The sequence below is a fragment of the Thamnophis sirtalis genome, unplaced genomic scaffold (assembly GCF_051295495.1).
Source record: "Thamnophis sirtalis isolate CommonGarterSnake01/CBP01778 unplaced genomic scaffold, rThaSir2_p1.2 scaffold_1, whole genome shotgun sequence".
Lineage (NCBI taxonomy): Eukaryota > Metazoa > Chordata > Lepidosauria > Squamata > Natricidae > Thamnophis > Thamnophis sirtalis.
The window spans coordinates 107,630,649-107,650,821 of record NW_028261381.1 but is presented as its reverse complement, the minus strand read 5'-3'; the positions used below and the strand labels follow the sequence as shown (position 1 = coordinate 107,650,821).

At 39.3% G+C, this 20,173-nt stretch overlaps 1 protein-coding gene across 2 annotated transcripts in view; it reads right to left on the bottom strand.

Annotated features, from left to right (window-relative positions):
- The window catches only part of ZFYVE26 (zinc finger FYVE-type containing 26), a 49,464-nt gene that overhangs the window by 24,663 nt on the left and 4,628 nt on the right, over window positions 1–20,173 (bottom strand). For both annotated transcript variants that reach the window (XM_087721182.1, XM_087721189.1), the window contains exons 5-21: window positions 19,052–19,592; window positions 17,931–18,061; window positions 17,049–17,213; window positions 16,806–16,894; window positions 15,926–16,086; window positions 15,310–15,522; window positions 13,299–13,952; window positions 12,621–12,710; window positions 11,216–11,284; window positions 9,484–9,632; window positions 8,294–8,492; window positions 6,850–7,113; window positions 6,612–6,722; window positions 5,157–5,321; window positions 4,633–4,860; window positions 4,134–4,239; window positions 489–1,228 (exon numbers count right to left, since the gene is read on the bottom strand). In XM_087721182.1, the coding sequence (XP_087577308.1) occupies window positions 489–1,228; window positions 4,134–4,239; window positions 4,633–4,860; window positions 5,157–5,321; window positions 6,612–6,722; window positions 6,850–7,113; window positions 8,294–8,492; window positions 9,484–9,632; window positions 11,216–11,284; window positions 12,621–12,710; window positions 13,299–13,952; window positions 15,310–15,522; window positions 15,926–16,086; window positions 16,806–16,894; window positions 17,049–17,213; window positions 17,931–18,061; window positions 19,052–19,592 (4,075 nt within the window). The remainder of the gene's footprint in view (window positions 1–488; window positions 1,229–4,133; window positions 4,240–4,632; window positions 4,861–5,156; window positions 5,322–6,611; window positions 6,723–6,849; window positions 7,114–8,293; window positions 8,493–9,483; window positions 9,633–11,215; window positions 11,285–12,620; window positions 12,711–13,298; window positions 13,953–15,309; window positions 15,523–15,925; window positions 16,087–16,805; window positions 16,895–17,048; window positions 17,214–17,930; window positions 18,062–19,051; window positions 19,593–20,173) is intronic.

Sequence of the window (20,173 nt, the reverse complement as noted above, 5' to 3'; positions counted from 1 at the left end):
AAAGCTCGGAAGACAAAACCTCTGGTCCCGGTGACCGACCCAGATTCGATCCTGCATAATTGAAGGAATTTATTTTCATATGTCCTTTATCTTCTCCTCGCCACCTCAACCAGATCATCTGATAGAGAATGAGCCCGTTGCTAGATTTTACGGCTGAATGAATATAGAGCCTAAGTGGCGCAGTGGTTAGAGTGCAGCACTATAAGCAACTTCAGCTGACTGCTAGCTGCAGTTTGGCAGTTCAAATCTCATTGGCTTAAAGTTGAATCAGCCTTCTTCCGAGGTGGGTAAAAGGAGGACCCAGATTGTTGGGGATAATATGTTGACTCTGTAAAACGCTTAGAAAGGGCTGTAAAAACACTATGAAGGGGTATATGTCTAAGTGCTATTGCTAATGCATTTTCCCTCAAAAGCTAGAAGCTTAAATCACTCATTTGCAACTTTATATCCAAAACACTATTATTTACAGAAAGAGTATAGATTTTTACCATCAGCTGTGGCACAACTCAAAACAGCATCCTGTACAGTGACCAGCTCTTGCATATCCTGGCTGTAGAAATCCAAGATTTTGAGGGCCCTGGACCAATCCCTTGCCGTGAGAGCTCGTTCAAAGGCCTCCATTAACACTTCAACAGCCATGGAGGAATGCAATCCCAGGAAAAGCAACGAGATATGTGAGTGTCCACAAAGCTCGCTAGCCAAAACGATTTCTTTATCCTGAGGATCCTGTAGAGGCTCGAACATTGTAAGGAGAAAAGTTTCTAGGAAGGGGAATTCCTGTAACAATATTTCACACTCTTTGGAAATCTGATCCATAGACAAGGGTGCTTCCCTTTTCCCTCGGAATTCAATCCACGATAAACTCTGTTTGGGTGGCTTTGGCACTTTTAAGGCAGTAAGACAAGCCAGGGTAGCTATGAGTTTTGACTGGGATTTCAGAAAATTGAGGGTGGAAGCGGTGAGTGAGTGTTGGTTAAGTTCAGGCAGAGAAGAGAGGGGATTGCTCGAAGTGTTCTCAGACTCCATGGCTGGATTATGCACTGGAACCTCAATATCTGGCAGACAATGATAGGCGTGCAAATGTGCTAGGCTACTGATGTTTGTCAAAAGGGATCTAGTCTGGTTGCTTTGCATGTTGGTGCAGAGAGGCAGTGGCTTACAGCAATAGTTGATAATCACTTGCTGCACATTTAAGTTCAGTTCTTCTTTAGCTAGCAGCAAAGACAACCTGCAGATTTGAGAACACATAAAAATAAATTTGGCCTTATATTATGCATTCTCTCTCTCTAACATTACACAAAAGGAAAAATGGTTATGGATGAGTATACGTCACCAAATGCACATCAAACACCTCCAAATAATAATTAAACATCTAAACACATAATGATTGAATAAACAGGGGAATGTAGTCGAACTGTCTGTGATTAATCATAATTTAACTGGAACACTCTCTTGGGATTTTGTAAAATATTCCTTCAATCTTTTAAAAACAGGATTTCTTTAAAAAAAAAACACATTAAGTTCTAAAGACATATTCCGCAACTGTTACAAGTGGATTTGGGGGAAAATGTACATATTTATCATCTTGTTTTAGGTGGAAAAAAATTAAATATTGAAAAATGTCAAACACAATTAATTAATCTTACACCCTAGAGCAGATTCAGTGCTGATTTATTTATTTGTGATCTCCCACCCCTCTCAGGTTTAATACAATAAATTATAGAACACAATATGTGTGTGCAATAATCTGATTTTAATATTTCCCATCTTAATGATAAGTACTTCTATATCAAAGACTGACAGATCAGAGAGGGGATCATGCAGAAATGTATCTTTTTATTATGCTTTTTTCACTATGTCATAAAGATTATTTCAGAAGATTTTGTGCTATAAATAACGTATATTAATTGAGAAGCTCATTTGATATTCTCTGCTATAATCCCTACTTTATCTAGTATACAAAAATAGACTTTGAAAAATATTTTATCTTTTATCATAGCATCTAACATTATCTCCAAATAACATAGTGACTTTAGTCTCAATTCTACATTTGAGATTATGTACTAGGACATATGTAAATTACTTTGTCCAAATCCCATACAGGAAAATTACATTAATGTTTAGAACAGTTAAAACAAAGTTACAGTAATCCTTGACTTATGACCACAAATTGGGATCGGACTGCTAAGCAATGCAGTCATTAACTGAGTCGCATCCAATTCTACAACTTTTTGCCACTTTAACAAGTGTTAAGTGAATCACCGTAGTTGTTAAGTAAATCATATGGCTATTATGTGAATCCAGCTTTTTCCATTCCCTTTGCTTGTCAGAAGCCCCCTGGGAAGATCAGAAATGGCAATCATGTGACCACAGGATGCTGCAACTGTTATAAATACAAGTCAGATGTCAGCAGGGTGGATTCCTGCCGGTTCTATCCAGTTCGGTAGAAGAGGTTCCACAAATCTACTGTGCTGTTTAGAACCGATTCCAGCCGCTGCCCACTCCTTGTTCTCTCTACCTGCCCGCCCACCCGCCGCTCGCTCCCCGCACCCATCCGCACGATGCTTGCCCCGCCCACCGCTCACTGATTGGCTGGTTCACCAATTGCCCCGCCCGCCTCTAAGAGCCCTATCTAAACCCACTTACCTTTTTTCCTGCTTGGCTCTCTATTGCTGCCTGCCGACACTAAGGAGGCAAGTAAGCTGCAACTAAGCGCGGGGCAGAGGGGGGCAGGCCAGCTGGAGCCACCTATCGCGGCCCTGCACTATAAGCGAGTCCGGTGAACTTTTGCAGCCTTGCAAGGATCCCGGGCTCGCTTATAGCGCAGGGCCGCAGGGCCGCCAGCAAGCACAGGCATGGGGATGGTGACGGGAGCTTATGTGGCGCGGCTGGTGTCTTTGGCAAGTTTGGGGACCCCGCAAGGCCTTTGCAAGGTCCCCGGACTTGTCTAAGATGCCTGGCCACCAACAAGCACGGGCGCGGGGGTGAGGATGGCGGTGGGAGGTTACCTCCTAGGTGCCGGCCGTACCGTGCAAACTACCGCCCATCGCCCCGCAAGTCCCGGGAGAGGAGGTCTGGCCGCCAGCAAAGGACTTCCACTGAGGCAGCCTGGGCGGGCAAAAGAGCGAGCGAGCGATAGAGGATCAGAAAGCTCTTTCGCATTGTGCGGACGGGCGCAGGGAGCGAGCGAGCGGCGACCAGACGGGCAGGGGGAGGGAGCGAAGGGGTGGGCAGGCGCTAGAAACAGCACAATAGATTTGTGGAACCTCTTCTACCCAACTGGTTAGAACTGGCAGGAACCTATAGCAATAGCAATAGCAGTAGACTTATATACCGCTTCATAGGGCTTTCAGCCCTCTCTAAGCAGTTTACAGAGAGTCAGCATATTGCCCCCAACAATCTGGGTCCTCATTTTACCCACCTCGGAAGGATGGAAGGCTGAGTCAACCCTGAGCCGGTGGGATTTGAACCGCTGAACTGCTGATCTAGCAGTAGCCTGCAGTGCTGCATTTAACCACTGCGCCACCTTGGCTCTTCTATCCCTGATTTGCAGTGAATTCCTCTCCAGCAAAGTCTTTCTTTTCCCACAGTCTTTCAAGATAGTACACAATTACCAAACTTTATCAGGCTTGGAGAGTGACCAGGCTGATATCTTTCAGACCCCGCAATACTTGGCAAGAATGCAGGAATAACCAATTGTTTCCTGCAGACACCCCTGACCTTTCAGTCCTCTTTTATTCCCTTTGGGAGGGGCCATTCACCGTCCACCTGTGGCCTTACTCCCAAGTCAACCTTGTTCCTTAGCTGTTCCCTTTGTCCAGCAACTCTGTGCATGCACACACTAAGAACAGGCTCCAGCTATTCGTCTGCCTTAGTGATGTCTGACTACAAAGGTAGCTGATAACTGTCAGGCGGCCCTGGCCCTATCTCTGCCTCCGATGCAGAGCACTCATCAGAGATTTTCCCAGACTTCAGGACTGGCCCATCTTCTCCCCAACCTCCTCACTGTCCGAATCTGCTGCCAGCTCTGCTGGCTGATGACGGGCCACAACACAGTTACTAAAGAAGAGCTACCTGTAATATTTCCAAAGAAGCATGTTCAGCCACTGAGCACCTAAATGAAAGACCCTTACCTGTCAGGAGCAATCTGTTTCTCAAATAGAAGCTGGGATAGCAAATGAGATGGACTTTGTTGGAGCAAAATGAATGGATTTCCAACTTGGATCTCTGCAGATTGATCTAGAAGCAAAAAAAAAAATTATTAAAAAAAGAATGTATTGGTTGGACTTTGTCTCATTGTATGTCCCCAAACCCATCTTCCACATCTCTTGCCATCCTTTGCAATGCTTAGAGTTTGTTATGATCTTTTTGCAGTATTCCAATTTCTGTTACACATCTGCAAATTAGTTTATAGATTTTACCAAACTAGCTTAATAAAATATACTTAAAATAGCAGAATAGTTCGGTGTGGACTCATATATAGGCAAAAATGAATGCAATCATTTAAAGTTCCTATTTATTAATATGCTATTTTTATCCACTCTTTTATTGATCTGCTTTCTTTCTTTACTAAAAGTGGATCTTCTTGAACTAAACCTACATACCTTTCTTCAATAGGGTGCAATCTCTCACCTATTTCTGGTGTGAGGCTTCGAAAGATAATGGCAGCCAGCTTGTTAATATAATCAAAAAATATTTGTACATAGGCAGTCTGCTTATATCCCTCTGGCATAGTCACAGCGTATTGGTCCAAGATTTTTAGAAGATGTTTGATTTGACTGCAAACTGGATGTGCCTCTAATTCTGCTGGTTTCAGAATAGCTTGTTCTACCAAAGAAGCAAGCATGTTTCCCTTGGAGTCTGTAAAAACAAAAAGGATTAGATATTACAAATCTGAGAAATCCAACTCTTTCTATCAATAATAGATTTGCAGTAATAGTGAACTGAAAGAATTAAGGAATGGCTATTGTATTTATATATTTATATTGCAAGGATTTAAAAGTTCTTTTATTGATTGAAATGTTAAATCCCATTTTAATTACAAATCTATTTTTGGAAGCATCGTGCAGGTGAGGCATAAATCTAAATACATTTCGTACCAGATAATAGAGTTAAACATTCATGAGCAAAAAAAGGTAATTCGCCCGCATATATACCTGAAAAATTATCTACGTGTGCCAGATTATGCAGGATTTCATCCAAGCGTTGTGACAAAACAAGCTGATTAGTAATACAGTCCGCAGTGAGATCTGGGTAACAGGTCTGCAGCAAATCCACTATGCTGCAGTGGAAATTACAACTTATTTTCTCATCAGAAATTTCTGTTAGGAAACAATGGGAAAATTCATTATTATAAATATTTCAGTCTTACTTGTAGCACTAAACACATATGCAAAAACATATAAAATAAATTAAATGTCATGAACGGGGTGATATGATGGATTTTTTCAAACTGTCCTATAATCAGTTCTCTGTGTAGTTCATATACCAGAATTTACAGTTCAACACTGAGAGGAAGAGGAGGAGGAGGAGGAGGAGGAGGGAGTTGAATCCACACATCTTAAAGTTGCCAAGTTTGAAAACAAACTTTCCAAAAAGGACTACTAAACATTATCTTCCACTAAGTACCATTCTGGCAATTCCCCACTGGCAACAAGGGAACTAACGGGTAATCAAACAAACCAATCTTGGTGCTGAGTCTTTTTAACTGCTGAGCTTATATTTTTGTATATGCAAGCAAGGAATGGTTTTGCTGATACCAAAGACATCTATGTTTATAATATAGGTTGTAAACCAGTCACTGTTGAGGGATTCTTAATGGTGATCTTGAAGTGGGGATAAGCCTAAATGTAACTGATTAATAAAATGGGAGGTTTGCATCTATCTGTCTATCTATCTATCTATCTATCTATCTATCTATCTATCTATCTATCTATCTATCTCTATCTCTATCTCTATCTCTATCTCTATCTCTATCTCTATCTATATATACATATATACATACATACCTACACAAACACACACACACACTCTACCAAGATTCTAAAATCCAGTTTGGCTGAATGCCTTTTAATTTTTTTGCCTTTTTTTGATGGCAGACAGAATTTTATAGGAGCTTGGGGCAGCAGGGAAAACAATGATGCAACACAATGTCCAAAATTAAGTGCTTGCATATGGTATCAGAACACAAGAGTGAAAAGGCAGGGGAAGTGTTGCCACATTATAGAACACATCCTTTTTCCATTGCCATGGCAAGCTATGGATACCTGTGTTTACGTCTCACTTTTGCTAGCATTTCAAAATATCTAGCAATAATGATAACTCAAATCTTACATACTGTAAGAGCAAGGAAAAAGAAAAACACCTTAAAAAGTAAAAGTGTTAAAAATCTGAAGAAATGAAATGAAACTAAAGTTAAAGGAATTACACAATGAATACAATCAAAACAGATCCTCAGGAAGAGTAATGAAAAACAGAAGCAAAAAATAATTATTATTCATGAGAATATGGCCACTTAAAGTAGCCCCAATGAAGCGGTGCTAGAACACAGCTGTAAGAATGGAGAATAGTGTAAGTGTGAATGAAGTAATGACACTAAGCAAAAAAATTACTTGATTTGGGCTGTCCTTGTGGTATGTTGATAATTTTACTTATTTGCTGGAGAACTGCTGGGAAACCTTTCAATCCATAAGGGTTCTGGTGAACGGAATCAAGTCTTCTGCCTGTTATTAGATATAAGATGACAACCCATGAAGACAATATATTAGAAGTACATACGCACTTTACCACTGTTTTCCTTATTTAACTTTTTTGAATTTTTAAAATACCAAACAGAATAGGGAAATTTACCTTTGATTTCAAGGCTATTCTGCAATTTTCTTTCTGCTGTTTCTAAGAGCTGCTTGCAAGTTTTCCATAAATTGCACTGAGTAGTTGCCAAATCGAATATGGCCATAGCAGAGGGACAAAGATCTTCCAGAACATTATTCAAAGGGTCAGTACATTCCATCTGGATGCTACTAGTCCAGAAGTTTTCTTGGAGCACGGGTTCAAGGCTTTCTGAAGGGGCAAGAAGCTTATCCGTAACATCTGAAATGGAGTAAAACACCATCCCTTGGGAAACCAAAAATGAAAGTTGCGTTAAAGGATTTGGAACTTAACTTATTACAGGTTTTCAGTCTTGAAGCCTTTTTTAGATTTTCCTTCCACTTTGCCTAACCTCACGAGTTCATTTGCATACAAAAGACAGTGCCATTGGATTTCTTCAGTTTGTAAGTCCTTACTGTACTTCTCCCATTTCAAACTGATTCGGGGATTCCTTTGATCTTATGGCAGGTGTGGATAGGGAATAAAACCCAGGAAATTCCAATAGCAACAATCTGAATTAAGTCCAGAGCTTTGATTTGCTTTGGTTTGTCTATTACTATTACTATTGTTTGCATGCATATATACAGTATATACACAGAAGGTGAATGGGGGAAAAATGAGGAACAGATGCCAATGATAGAGAAAACATGCTTGAACTAATAACTTCTAAGATACAGTGATACCTTAGTATTCAACTGCTTTGAAACTCATCGAATTTGGTACGCAAAACATTTTGAGGCAAAACTTTTGTCCTGATACTAATCATTGTTCGATACTCACTGCACAAGCTAGACTTGTTGGTGTTAGCTGGCATGTGACTCATTGTTAGGTAAGCTCCCCGTTGGGAGAGCGAGTACAATAGCTCATGGCACTCAGATCAGATCAGCCCAGCATCTAACAAACAGAGAGCTAACATTCATTCTGGTTCCCTCTTATGGCCGATTGAGGAAAACAGCAACCAATCACATTTTACAGCATGATTTAAAGAAACAGATACAGCATTGTTACATGATTTATATATTGCCAACCCAACCGTTAGATTATATTCCCAACACTCATTACATGGGAAAATTTTGGTACTCATCATTTTTGGTACTAATTTGTGCCTCCCGGAATCAATTAATGATGAGTACCGAAGTATCACTGTATAAAGAAGTAAACCTCTTCTTTACTATAATACTCACAATATCCCAAATCTGTCTTCTATAATCAATTGCAGGGAGAGAAAAAGATTCAACATTTATCTGTGCAACTTCTGTCATTAGACGACATACAGCTCACTAGCTATCTATACTCACTTTATCATTCAATCTCATTTAAAAATAATAGATAGCAAATTGAAATTTAATTCTGCTGAAGTTACATATGTATCATATTTATGTGAAGCCTCATTTCCCAGGGCCTCATTTGAGTAACCACATTTTACCAGCAGCTGCTGCATTTCCAATAGCCTGTAGAGTGGAACGGCCACTGCCGGTCTGTTTTAGGATTCCAGATCCCTCCGATGACTGATGTTCAATCTTGTGTTCCACTTTTGCTAGCTCCCCAATCACTTCTTGGTAACGCTCCAGGAAAATTAGTTCACCGTAGGAAGCAGACGTTTCCAAATCAAACATAATAGCAACCTGATATTACAGAGTTAAGAGGCAAGGTATGCTTGTTAAGTAAGATTTTAAAATATATTTAATTCTTGACAAAAAAAAATAATAAGCTCAACTTTATTCTAATAAATCTTTCTAATTTCTCTGGAAGGATATAGTCAAAGAAGTTTTATAAGGCATGTATAATATTTATAATTTATTAAAAAAAAAGGTCTGCTGGGTAATTCAACCTTCCCCAATTGCCTTTAATTTTATTATAACATTAATTTTTTTTAAAAAAAAACTTCAAGAAATTATTGTCTATCTGAATGGACAGATCTTTTTTTTCTGAAGAAACAATGCTAATAGGTTTTGAAATGTTCCTTTTCTGCCATCAAATACACACTCGTCAAAAATTCATCTCAGTTTTCTCAATTAGCACAGGTGAAAGAGTGCAGAGAAGAGCAACAAAGAAGATTAAGGGACTGGACACTAAAACATATGAAGAACGGTTGCAGGAACTGAGTATGTCTAGTTTAATGAAAAGAAGGACTAGGGGAGACATGATAGCAGTGTTCCAATATCTCAGGGGTTGCCACAAAGAAGAGGGAGTCAAACTATTCTCCAAGGCACCTGAGGATAGAAGGAGCAATGGGTGAAAACTAATCAAGGAGAGAAGCAACTTAGAACTGAGGAGAAATTTTCTGACAGTTAGAACAATTAATCAGCTTGCCTCCAGAAGTTGTGAATGCCCCAACACTGGAAGTCTTTAAGAAGATGTTGGATAGCCATTTGTCTGAAACGGTATAAGGTTTCCTGCCTAGGCACGGGGTTGGACTAGAAGACCTTCAAAGTCCCTTCCAACTCTGCTATTGTATTTGTATTTGAAAACAGACTGCTTGGAGTATATAATGCACGAGGAGTAGATCAGAATAATGGGATATTAATTTCTAAACATTCTGTGGAGAGAGTAGAAATTTATAGTAATATTCAGGAATCCAGCTGATTTCTGTCGATTGAGTTTCTGTGCCATTACCTGATGAGCTTCGACGTAATTTCCTTTCAAGATGCATGCAACAAGAAGAGATTCTGGTGGGGAAAGCATGGCTGGGATGAGGGAATTCTCTGGAGGTTTTATCCAGTATTCTGCATCACTGCAGTCAGAGGATACACCAGCACTGCCTTCTAAAAACAAATTAACAAAAAACGCCGGATCCATTATTAGGTTCACTTCGCTCCCCCAAGCAAAACATCAGTACAAGGAGGAATGGTTTTAGAGCAGTCCCTGTTGTCATCAGATGGTTGCAAAATATAATGGGAAAATGTAATTTTGTTTGTTTTGATTAGTTATAAAGTATAATTGTCACTTTTTACAGTTGCTGTTTCCATAATATCAATGAATGAATGAATGAATCAATCAATCAATCAATCTGTTAATTATATGTTTGAAAGCCACAATACCAAAACAGATTGAAAACTGAACTGACAAATTGTCAAGCATTTACAGAAGATGAAAAAAACAGCCATAATTTAGAAACCAAAGCTGCCATTGGAAATACAGGTAGTCCTCAGTTGGTTTAGTGACTGTTCAAATTTACAATGGCACTGAAAAAAGTGACTTATGACCGTTTTTCAGACTTAAAATCTTTGCAGCATCGCCATGGCCGCTTGATCAAAATTCATATGCTTGGCAACTGACTCATATTTGTGATGGTTGCAGGGCCTCAGAGGTCACGTGATCAACTTTTGTGAACTTCCAACAAGCAAAGCCAATGTGGAAGCCAGATTCACTTAGCAACCGTGCTACTAACTCAACAACTGCAGTGATTCACTTAACAACTGTGGTTAGAAAAGTCATAACATGGGGCAAAACTCCCTTAACAACGTCTTGCTTTGCCACAGAAGCTGGGGTTGAAAGTCGAGGACTACCTTTATGCAAGAGAAAAGGCAAAGCCTCTGAAAGGAGGAGCATGGGTAAAGCATCTCTTTTCAAACTCTTAATGCCAGCTTGCTTGCAGGACTTGTTCACCTGGGCTGCAAGCTGCCTTTTGTCTATTTCCACAATCACACAATCCTCTTGGTTTCACTTTCTTCCAAGCAACTGTACAAACTTTGCAAATGAACAGGTGTTGTGGCCTGCCAGCAGCCAAAAATGCTGAGGAGGTTGGGGAGGAACAGGGACCAGTTCTGGAGTGGGGAAGGCTTTGATGAGGGCTCTGTGTCGGAGGCAGAGAGGGAGCCAGAGCCGTATGCTAGTTATCAGCTGCCTTCAGAGTCAGACATCAGTGAGGCAGACGAACAGCTGGAGCCTGTTCCCAGTGTGTGCATGTGCAGAGTTGCCAGATGAAGGTAACAGCTAAAGAACAGGGGTTGACTTGGGAGTAAGGCCACAGATGGACAATGAATGGCCCCTCCTAGAGGAAATAAAAGAGGAGCGAAAGGGGAGTGGAGTTTGCAGGAGACAATTAGTTTGCTTAATAGGTTCGTGACTCTCCAAGACTCCTTGCCAGGTTTTGCAGATATCGGTCTGTCAGCTTTCCAAGCCAGATAAGGTCTGTGACTGTAAATCCTCCCTCGAAAGACTTTGCTGGATGTGAATGAGCAGAATTCATAGTAATTAAATAAAAGGGTCAGAACAACGGGTTGCTTTAATGAGTAAACCTGAGTATTTTGTAAAACACATTTGAAGATTTTACAAGCTCTCTTAAGGTAAATGTTCCTAAGACAGAAGCAATGTGGGTTTCCATGATAAGAAAGCTCTTCCATACCTGATGTGCTGGTGACACTTAATTCACTGCTGGAGCTCTCCTGTGATGAGTTTGAAGTTCTTTTGTGTTCTGAAGCAGGAAAAAAAAGGTGGGGGGGAAAGGTGAGTGAAGCATGTCACTTTATTTTCATTGCAGCATCTATAGACTAATTGAGAGATGAGTAGTAACACTAAACATTTTATCCAGTCTAGATAAATTCTTATATTATTACCTTGGGTTGGCTTAGAGAATTCGTATCCTGAGTACTATAAATTGCTTTGTGTTAGGATAATCTGTACTATTTTATCTAATTTGTAAAAATTGTTATTTTACACCCTGGTCTATTAACTTCATGACAGCACAGCCATTACCCAAAATATCTAATATTGGTCTCCAAACTATGCAAATACAGGATATAACACAGGAGAAGGAAGATTTAAAATAGTGTGCCTTTAAACAAAATGTTTTACAGCACCAACTTAGCTTATATTCGGAGGGCTTTGTTCTCCCTGATATTGTCTATACGACAGTATCTTATTATGTTCATGTCAAATATAATCATACACATGGAATCATGACTAGTTCCCACCCTGTTCTTTAACTATTGCAGGACTAAGTAGCAATTTTCTTATATCTAAGAAGCAAATTCACTTTAAAATTCAGCTGCAGCAAACACAACTTGGTTGTTTTGGACGAAGCAAGCTCCTTCTTAAGCATTGCTGAACGGTATTTCCAATCCAGCTATTCTGAATATTTGGATTAATCAGAATCTTTTGCTGAATGAGAGATAGGGAGATAGGAGATCCCAAGAGTTTAGATCGAGAGAGTCTATTCGGAAGCATCCGCTATTTTTTAAATTTTATTTGTCTTTGCATCTAAGTCTATAGTGAATACTAAATATAGTATATTTTTTTCTCATTTACCCCCAATTTAAGATTGCAATTATGAACCAGCATTGGTTGTAAGATACTGTAGTGAATAAAGAATATGGTCTTGAAAGACAGTAAGGCAGGGCCCCTCCCCCTAATTTCTATGAAGTTAAAAGCGGGAGAAAAGGTAGCATGTTGAGGCTTGCAACATCCTTTTATTAAGGTTGTTCTAATAAAAGTAGGGTTAAAAAAAGCTTTAGGTCTGCACGGTGTCTGTGACTAGTTTGCCCCCCCCTTTTATCTTCATGCGAATTAGAGAGGAGGACTGTCTAAGGTGTTTTCGGAAACCATTTTCTTGGCCTGGGCACAAGTGTCATTTATCTGATCATGGCATTGGTAGTGGGTCTTCCCTCTGTCCTCCAAGACCATCTTCATTCACTACACAGTTATAATATAGATAAATGATCAGAGTCCAGAACCATGAAGTTCTGACTAGCAGAAGAAGCAATACATCTGTGACAGTGATATAAGACTCATAGCTATTTCTACCATTTTACCTGGCTTTTGTCTTTGAGACTGTGTGTGCTTTTTCAAGAAGGATGCTTTGGTGAAACTATAGTTTATTCTAGTTGGATCACGATGACTACCTGCAAAAACACCATTAAGTTGTTGTATAATTGCCGTTTTATCACAATATACCATATGTTAGATGAAAGCAAAAAAAAGATATAAATATTGAGAGTGCTCTATCTCTATTTGGGTAATTCTCCTTACAGCTTCTTTGTTTTAAGCAGAAATATGGCTGCATTGTGTGATGCATCTTAGCCAGAAGAATGAAAATAATCAGGCTTGCACCAAGGAATACATTCTGATCCACAGCTGTCTTCTTTTCAGAGACTTCTAAAACTTAGTTACATTCAAATATATTTCGCTCAGGTATGCTTGGGGAAGACAAAATGAACTATTGTAACACATCATCCCCAATATCTGGGGTACATCATACAATAGGTTTAAAAGCCCACACAAGAGACATAACATTTTGTAGAAATACATCACACTGCTGTATCTTCTCCCTGTTCTTTTCCAAACCAACTTTATTTTGTAGGCTCATCTTTACATGGATCTACTTCTTGACTTTCTGCACAGGATCTAAAATTGCTTCTTTTTAAGCTGTCACCAAGAGAAGCCCCTATCCTTTTTGATAAGAATGAATGAAATCTCTTAATAATTCTTACCTGTGTTTTTGTTGCTGAGCACTATTCTGTGCCGCCACTGAGCTTCAGAAAGATACTTGGAGAGTTGCTGCACACGGCTGTTAAAGCTCTCCTTATTTACAGATAAATTCAAGCTATCTAGCAGAGCCAGTTCCACCGTAGGGATGTGTCTTGAATCCCACACAAAAGAATCCTCAATTTCTTTCAGATGCTCCATGAGCATTTTGAGAAATATTTCCAAGGCTTCCTCATCCACTAGAAATCCACATATATTACTGGTGAAATGTTTCAAATCCAAATAGCTCAGCCCAAAGGAACCACAATTTATGTTGCTTGATTCCAAATTGAATAATGCTTGGTTGCTCTTGGTTGCAGAGAAAGTGGGCACATGGACTGTCATCTCAGGACTGACAGAGTGCTGAGGACTTGGTGTGGTGGATGAATCTTGGCTAGCACAACGCTCTGCTCTCTTGCCCAAATGGCTTTTTTTCCTGAAACCAGCATCTTCTGCATTATCTTCTTCTTGTGGACTGACACCGTAGAGATCACTTGAAGAAATGAAGAGCAAAGAGAATATATTTTCCAGGAGTTCCAACCTTAGAGGAGCAGGTATGCTTCTTAAATAATTCTGACACTTGGAGAGATAGTGAGGAAAGAGACTTGCATAATCTGTATCTGTGAAGACAAAACAGTTAAGTGAACAGATTCAGTATTTTTCTCCAATCAACAACTCAGTTTGAGAATAGCTGAAATAAATTTGGCTGACTTCCCCATAATGTAGTTCTCTGTGATAAACAAACATTATACCCATTTCCTCATTTTCTATCTTGTATGAGAAAAATCCTACAGCCTTGGGATCCTGGAAGGAGCTATATCAGTGGTGGGTTTCACACGTTGTTACCAACTGTTTGCCCCACATGCACGTACTTTGCGGGTGCAAGCGCCCCTTCCACACATGCACCCAGCCTTCCGCGCATGCACCCATCCTCAATTTCTGCTACCGGTTTGGGTAAACCAGTCTGAACCAATTGAATACCATCTCTGAGCTATATATATTCACCCCAAGGCTGCTTATGTGGACTAAGCTAAATAAACACAACCAGCCCAAATACAGCTCCGAGATTAAGAATTATTCATAAGGAAGTGGAAGATTAAACTGTAGAACCTTCCTTGTTGTATCCTGGGAGCTGGGCCATAGCTGTAGTGGGAAAAGCTGATCTCAATATAACGAAGAATATTCTGAAATTCAGGGGAACCTGAGCCCTAAGCATCTGATTCTTCTACTGTTCTTATAAACTATATTTTCTGCAAAGCAGAAATCTCTTCTGAACTTTAAAAACTTAATGTTGGACCTTTTTATAGAAATGCCCATACATTTTAAAATTGAGATTTATAATTCATTAGACTAAAGATTGGGAATCTACAAGTTGCCATTTTAGTGTGCACCAGGTTGAAGAAAGTTGGGCTAAATAGTATCATTTAATTAGAGAATGCTACAAATGATGTGATCCATGATGCTTTTTCTGCTGAATGTGGTTATTTTCTAATTCTATAATTTAGTGTCACTCCCCAAAACTTTGGACACCCCACAAATACATAAGTTGGATAAAGGAAAGAAAGTACAATATTTGTGTACAAGGGAGCTGTGGGGGTGCAGTGGTTAGAATGCCGTATTGCAGGGTAACTCACTGCTCACAGTCAGGAGATTCTGACCAGCTCAAGGTTGGCTCAGTCTTCCAAGTCATTAAACGAGGACCCAAATTGTTAGGGCAATATGCAGACTCTCTAAACTGCTTAGAGAGGACTGTAAAGCACTATGAAGCAGTATATAAATCTATGTGCTATTGCTATCCAACGTTATCCTCAGAATGTGCTGTAATACTAGAACAATAGATAATATTTGCAATGACTAACCCTGAGTTCTCACTGAATAAAATTCTGAACATTCAAAACAAAAAGTTCACTTCAAATAGAGCTAAAGGCAGGATGCATAAAAAAGCAGCATAAAATTTAATTACAGGTTCTACAAGACCTGGGTAGAGAAGTTGACTGGGAAATTCATTCTTCTCCAGAAGTTTATGAGGGAGCTCAGTGACAAAGTAGTTTGCACAGTGTCTGCAATTTGAACCTCTGTGTGATTTGACACATAATGCATAGATGGCATACTTCATGGCACAAAATGCCTTGTAAAGAGTAAGATTATGCTGTTGACTCAAAAGGCGAACATCTGGCATCACTGCTGAATCTAAAATAAAAGAGAAGACACACAAAAGCAGACATTAGTTAACATTGGCATGCGTGATTTTTAAGACTCAACAGCTAATAGCTAATAAGTTCATAGTTTTAAAACAAAATCCTACAGCCTTTATCTCAAGGACCAGAGGTTTCTTTGGTTTTCTTCTGTGAAAAAGGAGAAGTAGTTTTGATTTCAAAGCAGGAAAGTTCATGTTTCACCTTCCACTATCCTTCATCATCCAAAGCTAGTGTTTCCTGGTAGTTTCCAAATTCAAGAAGGCCTCAAAAAAGCCATAGCAAGGCTAAGATGAGCAATACAACTTTAAAACAAGGGAAATAGGACCAAACATATATAAGTAATAAAGAAGACATTTTGGCCAACCACATTACAATTTACAATTACATATATTTACCTTGAACTTTTGTGTACTTAGTTGGGATTTTCTGGAAAAGCTCAATTACTGCTTCCTCATTCAAGGCTAAGAGGTCTGTAAGTTGGTACAGAAGGTAAAGGGAAGAATGGCACTCCAAACTATGAAGATGCTGCAGAAGAACATTGTCCGGGATGCAATTACTATAGAAGGAAGCAAGCATAGTTTGAATATCAGCAAACGCTGATTTCACCTCTGGATTTTTTTTCTAGATAAAGATACACAACATTCCCAGTGTTGATTTTAGTTAGTCTGACTAGTGTCTTTTTTAGCCCTTAGCTTCAAGAACAATTTAGGCAACATGTAGAATACAAAAAAATATTAGTGACAAAGGCAGACCTATATATATATCAGAACAGCCACATGGCAAGATAAGCAGCATATAAATTTAACAAGTAAATAAATAAATAACATACTGCAGTTCTACAAAATCGTTTGTTCACTTAGCAGGAGCCCACAGAATACATATGATGCACCGACAATTTAACCCTGCAATACAACTACACCAAAGGTTGACCCCATCACATTACTTATAGGATACAAATTTGCTTAAGTAAGCAATGATGGAGATAGATACCTCCATAGATAACAGAAACAGAATAATTAAACCAGCATAGCAGAATGAATGCATGGAGGAATGGATGTATCTACTCTAGTAAAAAAGTATAGATGAGAATTGCAAGGATTGCAACTATACCCAAATACAGCTACTAGCCTTTTCCATTCAAAGCTACAGCCAGAGACCAAGCATGCACACATATTAATGGACAGTACTCTCATCGTGTTTAAACACCAATAGATTTGACTGTGGGGGAAGATCTTTCACCCAAAAAATAAGCCAAATACTCCCATGCTGTGTTACCTATTCTGCTGTATGCACCACTCAAGAACCTCCACCTGGGCACACAACCCATCACAGAAGTCTTTTAATACAGAGTCATTGTAGAAACCCTGTTAAAAACAAAGCGGGGAGGGGGAGAAATCATCTTCTTTAATGCTTGCTCCGAAAAAAAAAAATAAAGAAGGAAATGAGCATGCTCTCTGACTTCTCTTTTGAGAAACAAACTGGGAGCACAAGTGTGCTTTCCAGCAATGTCTGACTTGCCTGAGATTTATGTAGGGTCTGCAGCAGCATCTTTGCCGATTCTAAGCTGCAACACTGCGTCCAACCAAGCAATATCAGGAGGCGACTGAGGTAGCTGAATTCCTGTGTCAGTAATCTGCTGAGGCTTGAGAAGTCTTCCCTTTTCAGTAAAGTTAATGCTGTAATCTATAAGGGGAAAAATGACTTCTTTATTCTAAGACTATGGAATGCTGGAATTATGGCTGAGAGATGAAAGTATAGGTTTAATATGCCAGAAAACGCCCTGTAGATAAAATCAAATTCATACATTCTGACATACATTTGAGCTCTTTTATTCATAAAATAGAAACTGGTATCACCTGCAAGATTATGTATGAAAACAGAAAAATTGGAGAGAGTGGAGAGAACTGCATGTTATTCTTCCATCGATGAATAATAATGGAAGATCTAAAGATGACTCTGGTGGAAAAACAGGATAATATTCTGAATGAAAATAATCCAGGGAAAGCATACTCTTGAGTAGCTTTGAAATGACTATAGGAATACAGGATATATGGAAAAAAACTCATTTATAGACTTGTGTTGACATGTATGGATCAGAGTCCATGAGTACCCACCTTAGGGCTGTGCAAGATTGAACAATTCTGGAATAATTTATGCCAGAGAACTCCAGTTGTTATTTTTTCCAATCTGGACCTCGTAAACAGCCAACATGGGAGGTTGCTGGCCTATTTCTGGCTTAAAAAAATTATAAATACGACTGGTTCCTAAAAGTAGAATTAAGTGCACTGTCTTGCTTTTTGTTTCAGGCAGCAAAATATCTCAGGACAGGTTTAGCTCTGAAATAGTACTATTTACACAATTAACTTGTTCAACGTTTCTTATGTCTCACTATGAATTTACCAGAATTTGTTCCAAAAAGTGTTTGTTGCTGCTAAGATAGTAGAAATAAGCAGCTTTCCAAGAATAAGCATGCTCATGATCCAAAAACAATGCCATCACTACCCGTTCAGCATCCGGATGTTCAGATGTACCTGGAATATTCAGAAGTATAATTAGTTTCGCATATAATCAACATACAGGAGATTTATACTGGCAGTGAAAGGAATTATTTTATAGAACTTTTGGTACTTGCAACGACAAAAAGTACAATTTGCCCAAACATAAGAGGCAGGGATAAGAAGAGCAGCTGTTCTTGTCCTACTACATTCAGTTCTGTATTGTTTAATCACCTATGTTAGTAACAAAGACATTAATGATCTGTGGCTTATTCTATATACAAGTTTTAGCTATCAATAAACTACCCATAAGCACTATTCTTCCTTAGACCAGCAACTGATTTCTTCAGCTGATCTAAATATATTCACTTCTTACTTTGTCTAAGGGACCAGAGTTTAGTCCTCTTCAAATTATTATATCAGGTATGGACCCCCTTAACTTTCATGAAGTTCTCCCCAGCATACTATGGTCGTCCCCTTGAAATTCAGGAACAAAATGGCCAATTTTTGGTATTGCAAGTTTGGGGTGTATGCGTGTATGTTATTCCTTACTAAAATAAGAATGGAAGTGGATAGACTCTGGGAGGTAGCATGCATCAATTAGTAATCTAAAACAATCTCAAACCTCAAAATTGTGCTATAAAAATTCAGTCATCCCCCCTCTCCCCATTTTGGAGGCATAATTTTGAGCTGGGGTGTTTTTTGGGGGGGGAGAGATTACAGCATAGAAATTGAAATGACTTCCTGTCTATTCCATCCTTAATTCCCCCCCAAAAATAGGTGGGGAAAAAATAAGCTCTAGCTCTTCCTGTGAAATCATCAAATCCTTCCTGTCATCCAGCTCTTCATCTGCTCACTGAATAGTGGCTTCTAATGCTCCAGTAATGGCTGCCGATTCGTCAGCCTTTCAGCATCAATTCAGATGATCTGGAGGGATGGGGACCACACAGAATCCTGGCGAGGGCTGGACAATGCCCCTTAGCCATAACGTGCAGTTAGAATTCAAGAGTATACAACCACACCAACCTTTGCCTGGTAACTTTTGACTCAACAGTTTTTCTTTCATCTTCTCAATAAATACACTGCCAAAGAGACTAAGCAAGGCATGGCTGTCTTTTCGTAACATGCAGCTGAGTAGCCTCTCCTCTCTAAGAGGACTCTGCTCAAACCAACAAGCATCCAGAAGTTCTCTGCAGAGGAGCCTTAACTCTCTCGTCTGATTGTCCACCTTCAAATTCAACATACTCAGGGCGTTATAGATTTCATCTGTGACTTTATTCCCCTCTCTCTCCAGTAATTCTGGATTTAGCTGAAGACGCTTCAAACATTTGAGTGAATCCCAAAGGAAGCTGACAAAAACGTTCTGTGGCAAGCCACTTTGTATTACTGAAGAGCTACATTCCACAGGATCACGCTGAAGTAGTTCCAGTATCGATTGCAATTTCCGGGGAGCCTGCAAGAGCATTTTTTGAAGAGTAGACATCAGCTCCACACCAAATTTCTGTACTGATCCATCTCTTTGTTTCCTATGCAACAAATGATTGTCCTCAAATGCTTCATAAAGTTCCTTAAGGGGGAAAAATAGCTAGATAAGAACATTTTCTTCCATAAATATATTATATATGAAAACTATATCAAATACATCTTAATGGTCAAATGCATTTTCTCAGTAGAAAGGAGAAAAAGCCCATATCATGTAGAAACCAAAAGTCTGTAGAGATTCTCAGTCATCCAGGTCATGGTTGCCCCAAAAGTGCTTTTTCTGGAGGCAACTGGACCATTCCCCACTATCCTGTCAGAGCTGAAGAAGCTTCTTGGATGAGAAGTGAAATGTCTTTAAAAAAACCCAAGAAAGTCCAGTTACCTCAAAAAAAAGCATCTTTGGGACATGTAGAAACCAGTACCTACCTGTAAACACCTATTTATTTGGCAGTTGATAATGTTGCAGTTAGCTGGCTCTCCTGGTCCAGCCTATGATTATGAGACAGCCTCTGGTCTCCTTATTCCCAAAGGTACCAATACAATATCAAAGAGGAAAGATGAATTGAAAATTTACTTGATTCCCTCCAGGACAACAAGAAATCTTCATGGTACCAGACGGTATTACAAAGGGAACCACTTAGTTCTTCTACTAATTTTGCATTCACG